The 7,930-nt window shown below is 39.1% G+C and overlaps 1 protein-coding gene across 1 annotated transcript in view; it reads right to left on the reverse strand.

Annotated features, from left to right (window-relative positions):
• LOC111648900 (dedicator of cytokinesis protein 9) overlaps positions 1-7,638 on the reverse strand; it is a gene marked incomplete at its 5' end in the record, with an annotated part of 35,235 nt that extends 27,597 nt beyond the window's left edge. The window contains 4 exons of the mRNA XM_087171534.1: positions 834-1,008; positions 4,738-4,872; positions 5,386-5,481; positions 7,569-7,638. Coding sequence (XP_087027660.1) covers positions 834-1,008; positions 4,738-4,872; positions 5,386-5,481; positions 7,569-7,638 — 476 coding nt within the window. The remainder of the gene's footprint in view (positions 1-833; positions 1,009-4,737; positions 4,873-5,385; positions 5,482-7,568) is intronic.
• Positions 7,639-7,930: the final 292 nt, after the last annotated feature.

A 7,930-nucleotide genomic window follows, 5' to 3' on the forward strand; every position in this document is an offset into this window, starting at 1 on the left:
CAGAATAAATAGACTGATAACTACGAGTGGATTTACTGGATCTTGGAGTGTGGTTAATTATTATTATGGATATAATAAGTGAGGATATTCTTCATCTTAGGAGTTTAGCTTACATAATAGCACCACTGTTGCTTCTATCATCACATATATTATTAAATACTTTATATCTTACATATTCAGGCTAAAGTTATATGCTGGTATATTAAAGGTTTATCAAACTCTTAAGGCTGCAACAAAGTGGTATTTCCATGATCAATTATTCCGTCGACTTTTTTCTCCATTAATCGTTTGGGGTATAAAATGTCAGTCAATAGTGAAAGAAATCCATAAAAACTTTCCAAAGCTCATGTTGATGTCTTCAAATATCTTGTTTTGTCCAACCAAGAGTCCAATAACACAGAGATATGCAGTTTGAAATCAGACAAGAATACTATTTATATATTAATATACTATATACTATATTTTTTACAATATTTATAGAATTTTAAAAAGTGCAGTATAGATGATGCTGTCTGGACCTTTGCAGGTAACTTTAAAGGAGTCAAACACTTATTGTTCTTATATAATATTTACATGACATAACACTTGTATTATTCTTATAATTTGGCCAGTGTGACTGTATAAAAGCTGCTTTGATCTGACATATTTCAGGCTGCCGATGATTTATTCATGAAATCATGGATATTTTTTTTACAGGAAACATAAATCATTTCAAATCAAAACAAAAGATGGAATAATATTTTGACAGGATTAAATCAAAATAATATTCCATTTCATATTAGAATATCCTTTAGGTGCTAGAAAAATAGGGACAGACAGACAAACTCACACACCATCATGAATGTCTCCGTTCCTCTTTTCTTGCATGGCAATCTCAAAGCTGCTGTGCAAGATCTTGTTGAGCGTGTTGATCCAGTCTTCCATCTCTCCTTCACCGTCTGCAGCCAGCAGGTAGGTGCTCTTATCTTGCATCTTCAGCTCGAAAGCAAACCTCCGAACCTTGTTGTTCTGCACAGACAACACATGAAGGGATTAGAGAAGAAGAAGATCAACAAAAAACAAAACAAAAAGTTAGAACAGAGACTTTTTATGAAAAAGTGGGAGATCCGTGTTTACGATTATTTGCCAAGTGTGGTGAACCTGATATTGAAATATTGACTGACTGAGGTTTAGTTGTAAGAATGTAAGAATCAGAAACCCGACTGTGGAAATGGCAGGGCAAAAGGAATGTTTTATCTCTCTCTCCAAAGCTAACACTGAACCACTGCCAGCTCTCCAGAAGACAGTAAATGGTTTTTGATTTGAATCATAACTTGCTTCACTTCACTTTTACTCTTCCCTCATCCCTGTGTCTTTATATTTTGCTGTTTGAGCCTGCAAATAGAATCCCTGTCTCGCGGTTATATGCCACCATCCACCAGTCAGGTAGAACTGTCAGCTGTACAGATTGTGATGCACCTTGAGGCAAATATTTTGATTTGATATAGTGATATAAAAATAAAATAGATTTGCACATTCAAATTCCTATTATGTGTTAGCCATAAAAGGAGATGATGCTTCAAATATGGATGTCGCTGCAAATTACAAAATGTGGATGCTTCAACTAGCTTGCTTCATTAGAGTCATTAGTTCAGTAAAAGATCAAATGTGAAAAATGGTCACAACCTGCTCTTCTGTTCCTAAGTTAGAGCAAGGCCAGAAAAGTGTATTTGCAGAACATTATGACATCACAGTGAAGGTGACCTTTGACCTTTTGGATATAAAATGTCATCTCTTCATCACTTTATCCTATTATATATTTATGTCAAATTTTGTCATAATTAGCATATGGATTCTTAGTTATGGAATTATGGCCATAATGCCTGTTGTGCGGTCACAGTAACTTTGACCTTTGAACACCAAAATCTAATCAGTTCAACCTTGAGTCCGAGTGAACGTTTATACCGGCGCAGAGGAATAAAAACTTAGGTGCATGTGCAAAATCAATATTCAATTATAAAACACGGGCCTAAAAATGAATCTGTTTAGCAGATGCAATCTACGAGAATGTGAGTCACTGTTTTGGGAAGAGGTGGGAAGTTAAACAGATTTAATTTAACTGCCACAGAAAGCAAATGGACAAAGTGAGTAAGGGAGGGACAGAGTATTTCCATCTGTGTGACAAAGCTTCCAGCTCTGCCGGGACCACAGCAGAGACTTTCTAAAGTGAATTGGAGCTGCTGAGTGAAGTCAACAGAAAATGTGCGGGATCTGCAGAGGTGAACTACGACCTCCAAACAGCAAGGAAGCGCGATGTGCTTGTCCCGTTTGGACTCGTTCATTATTTCAGCCCAGTCAGAACCTGGAAGTGCTGATTCAGCTGCAGCTTCATGACACGCAGCTGCTGCTTCAACTCTGCCTGTAAATTTTAATAACGTAAATAAACAGTATTTCTTTAGTGGAACAGGGAAGCCATGTCATTACTGTCAGTGAGTAGATTGTTCTGCTGTGGTTATCACTGTGGCTTGCCTGTAGTGTTGAAACAGCAGAGTGGGAGTGAAGGAGGGGTGGGGGGGTGATTATCTGCAGGCTGGCTGAGTAAACATGGAGACGGGTGTTTAGGACAGAAATAAAATAGAAGTTTTGATGAAGAGACTTAGTCATCTGATAGGTGGGAGGTCCGTTCTCAATTTCCCAAACAACACAACACACACACCCTCAGGGAAATTAGTGGACAATCCACTCAAAATTATTTTTTAATACTGCAGTACTGTTATTCTTACTTCGAACAGTGACTGAGTAGTGAAGAGTAAATAAGGGAGATTGAATAATAGGCCAATTTACATTTTTAAGCCCTTTTTGATCCATGTTAACCTCCTGGGACTTCTGGTCACTTAATTAAAACGTGACAATGCCCTGTACATTTGAGCATATGTTGGCATCTTAATAAAGCACAGGAGCAGCTTGAGGCCCAGAATGATGTCACTCCACGTGCTTGTACATCTGCGGAGTTAAACATCTGCAGCTCCCCATATAGAGAAGAGCTGCAGATGTTGAGTTTAAGTCAAACAGCACAAAATAAAACTCCCACACAACTGCATATGGTATATCAGGGGTTGTGCAATGCTGTTGAATGACTTTAGCCACAATTAGCATGAAGCTTGTTAACACACAAGGGATTGTTATATAGTATGTTTTTCAACTGAGTCATGACACATTTTGAGAGCATATCCTTAATTAACATATTTACATACTGGTAAAATGGGGTTCATATGAAAGCATTAAGAATACGACATGAGCCAAGGAAAGAAAAAAAATCTTAAGATATGTAATGCTTTTATGGGTTGAACTTTGCAGTTACTTAAATTTTAAGGGTTACCTCATTGCATATGAGGTAACCAATGGGCTTGTTACGTTGGTTTTGGGGTCATTTGGAGGTTGTGTCACAGAGGCAGAGTTTGTCCAGAACAAACTGGAGAACTGACTGTTTTTGGCTGTGGGACATACTGTCCATTTAACACATTCTCATCAGCAATGTTTAAGTATGTTATCGTAGAAACCAGGATTGGTCAAGCTCTAGTTGTGCGTCTCAAGCACAAATAGGTACCAGTCTGACAGTATTTTCATTCAACCATAAATGAAGCAAGTAATGGTTTACAATTTTTGGAAAACCCATTAATTATAGTTTAAGTTTTGCCGTGCGACACAGAGCATACATATTTTTGACACACTATTTTGTTCTTGTTGTATGTTTTCATTTCCTTTTCTTTTCTTCTTTTTAATTCTATTTTTTAAATACGTTTTGATTAGTGTATCTAATTTCTTTAGTTGTAATTCTTTAAGAAAACAAAATAAAATATTATTCATAACAATATCGATGAGGTTAACATGATGGTTTGTTGATTTTAAATACTGAAGAAAGATTAAATGTCAGTATTTTGTTGCATTTCTTGCTTCCACTTCTTTCACCACTGAGGAATGTGACTGAGGGAAAGTCTGTGGTTGAAAACCTGGGTGGTGTGGAGGTTTGGCGAACTCCGTGGACGGCACACACACCATGACCTGCTCTAATAAGGCATCTTTCAAAACATCATTCAAATACCAAGTGCACCCCTCTGCTCCGCCACATGAAAGGAAATCAGGCTGCTCTTTCCAAACACTCAACCTTCGTGACTCCCGATTAGTGCCAGCTGGATGTCTCATCGGTAAAATCGGGTTCTTTCCATCCACTGAGATGATAGACGGATGATAATGCACCCGGTGAGTCTTGGCCTACATTCAGACACTAGCAGGTGGCATTGATTGTGAGGCCGATGTAAAGTGCACGGAACTGAGACCTCAGCATTCACCTCGCCCCACAAGATGAGAGTCAGCAGTAAAGCCTGACCTTGGGGAGGAGGGAGCTCACGTTTCACGGAAATGGACAAGACAGATACTTTGCAGCAGCAGTCCATCATCATTGTTAGAGCATTTGTGTTGACATTTTGCCCGTTATAGCTCATGTTTGAGACTGTAATGTTGGGAAGTACATTTATAGAGACAGGAATTGTAAAGAGGATGTGACTATGTCCATATTCTCAGTTTATTCCTGCTTAATGGCTTTTTAATTTCAACCAGGAACCTGGCTACACCCTGCGTTACCACAGCGGCAACAGGGATATCCCGTTTGGCAAAGTGGGTAATGGTTCATCCAGGGTCATTGCAGCTCAACAATCACTGCTTTCGTGCAAGAGATGACAGGAAGATTTTAGAGCGTACCTGAACAACACCCATACAGGAGTCCAAGAAAATGGTTCCTTTGGGCTCTTTGGAGATCTTCTCGTCCTTGTAGAAGTTTAAATTGTAAGAGCCGTCCCCGAGCTGTGTCAGGTGGAAATACCTCCTCTTGAACGACTGAAATAATGACAAGAAATAATATTCAACTTTCAGTCACATGCAGACATATGAACCTCTGCCTCTGTAAATGTTTTTCATCGTTTCATCAATGGTTCATCATTATTACATAACTGACACAATAAACACATGATGCACTTAACAGTTTTATTAATCTCTGAACTAATGACAACTAACACTTATTTTCATGATAGATTAATCTATCAACTGTTTTCTCGATTAAGTCATTTATCATCTTGTCTGTAAAATATAAGAAATTACCTATTACAAGTTTCCTCTTTACATTGATTCTGACAAACAGCCCAAAACCCAAAGATATTTTGTTTGGTATCATGTAATGACAAAGATAAGCAACACATCCTCATGTATGAGAAATTGGAATAATCAAATGTTTGGCATTTTTGCTCGAAAAGAGACTCAATTTATCATCAAAATATTTGCCAATAAACTTAATTCAATGGATTAACTGACTAATCATTTCATGTCTTAACACGGCCACCACCACCGTCTCACCCTCATGGTGACGCTGATGGCACTGTTCATGTTGCCTTTATACAGCCAGCCATGTTTGGTAATCCCGCCTTTTTGGGATCCTAAGGAGGCCGTATCCTGCAGGAGACGAAGACACAAGATCAGACAATATAAACCACACGCATGATGTATACGCTGCAAGAAAAACAAAAAAAAAAGAAGTGACATAGCAAATCATGGGAAATAATTTCTTATGTCAAGATGTCACCTGTTTCAAAGGAGAGAACACATGCCAATATATCTATAGTATTGTGTGAGCAATGCTTTTAACGCAGCCTGCCAAAACCTTTTCCGTATTGTGCAGGAAAACCTTTGATCTTGTGGTTTAAGACGACATTGAGCCCAACATGATGTAGGTCTGTCTCAGTCCAAACAAGCAGACAGAGGAACATTAAACAAACTGCGCCCGGGAATCCAAATAAATATCTCTGTCTTCACAGCAGATCCATGACACACGGACCCGATCGTCTGACACTTTCACATATGACTAAGCAGCTGACATGATCCACCAGCTATCACGATCTGTGAAAATAAACCAATTGGGAGAGTAACAAAGGAAGAGAAGATGGGGACAAACTGCAGCCGTGTCCTGGTTTAGATCAGGGCCGGCATTGAACAGAAAACGTTTCATTTGCAGTTACATTTCCCGTATTTGAAAGACTACAGTGGGGAATTGTATCCCTAACAATTTCGCACGATGAGAAGAGTGAATGGCCTTTCAAGATGCCATCATCCTGGTCCAGCATCACTTCTTCTATTTCTCTCAGTCTTATAAAGCAAAAGGGGATTTAAAAAGTGCTGGCATGAATATTAAGAATATTCAAAGTGCCTTGTGGAGTAATCTGAAAAGCATCTGGAGGGGTTCAGTGCCTGCTTCTCCTCCTCAATGTCTAGACAACGTTCACCAGTCCCCAGAGAGGCAGACAAATCACTGAAGACTTGTCAAGCAGAGGTAAAAACAACAACTCGCAACCCAAATAACTGCAGCAGAAAACTAAAGTCAGACAAAGAGATGATGAACCAAATCACTCAAAAAAAGGTTTGATGTGGTCCAACACAAACACAATTATATAAAAAAAATTATTCTGGGGATTTTAGGGGACGAGTTTTTTTTCATCTGCACAAGCAACCTCCCTACTTGAAAAACAAACAAACATGTAGTGTCTGTGGATGGACGGAGGCCAGAGAAAGAGGTGAGAGTTGAATGAAGAGCAGTTTGGATCTTGTCATGAGCTGTGTTGTAGTGTTGAAGTCCTGCTTCTCCTGTCGTGTCAGAGGTTAAGCTGACTGTGAGGCTGAGCAGAGCACACCCTGACCCGTGACAACCTGTCGCAGCTTTTTCCTGCATCGCAGCCGCATTAACTAACAAATGGTCAAAGGGAAAAGAGACACTTTGTAGTGTTGTTTTCTAAAAACCCTAAAGCTCCTGCATGCAAACAGTGAGTCTCAGCTGACATTAAAGGACGTTTTGTTGGCTACAGGAGGCACAGTTTGACATATCGCGTGAGGAGAAAAGGTCAGGATCATCATCATCATCATCATGCATCTTGTGCGGCAGCGTGACATTCTAGTATGTTAGATAACATTCATATCAGCCACAGCTTTGTATCCTCTTTGAAACTCCCATCAAATCTGAGAGTCTGTCAGGTGATTAATGAGCGTCCTCGTTGTGCACGCCCACAAGCCATTCCAGAGACAACAAACACTCGTTTAATCTGTGCAAGAATACACACCCACTCTGTCATACATGACTTAGCAGTGGGTGAAAAGATCCAAATGTTGCACTGTGGCCTTGAGAATTTCATTGTGTAGCAAAGACATGGTGCGCCAGAAAATGCGTAATTACACTTAATTCTTTCCATTAAATTCAACTACTAGACACAAAACTGCCTTTCATCTCTTTAACAACCACAGGAAACAGGAAAAGCAAAAGTGATTAATGGAATAAGACACATCTAGCAGCGGGCAGTCTTTTCTGGTTAAGGTTGATATAATCCTGAGTAAAAACACAGTGTAGGAACAGGATAACTCAGTTTTACGTTCTAGCCTTGCAACTAGTTGATTACTGAGTGATTTCTTGGCATCTTGGAGGGTAAAAACTAAAATCAGTAATCGTGCTTCACACTGTTAAAATCTTCTGACAAACAGGTAGGACACAAACTCACCTCATCTTTGTCGACATCCTCATCCACTTCGAATACATGGACAGCCAGTTTATCAGGCCGGGACACTTTGCTGAAAAATATCAGTAATTCACATTAACAGGCATCAACAATGTTAACAAGATCAGAAAACAGCATATAACTTTGCAACAAGGTAATACAGGTTCCCATAGGTGAGGGTAACTAAATACTCTGCTGTGGTTGCATCATATTGATGCACTGACACTTTACTATCTGCATTTTTCAATGTCAGTCTTCCACATTTTTCAAAGAAAATATTATCATCATTAGCCCCAATACATTTATCTAATGGCTGCAGCTACTTTACATATTGGCTCATATAACACGATGAATTCTGTGATGTA

This window comes from Seriola lalandi, unplaced genomic scaffold (genome assembly GCF_002814215.2).
Source record: "Seriola lalandi dorsalis isolate HSWRI2012SDOR001 ecotype SW California unplaced genomic scaffold, Sedor1 jcf7180002049685, whole genome shotgun sequence".
Classification (NCBI taxonomy): domain Eukaryota; kingdom Metazoa; phylum Chordata; class Actinopteri; order Carangiformes; family Carangidae; genus Seriola; species Seriola lalandi.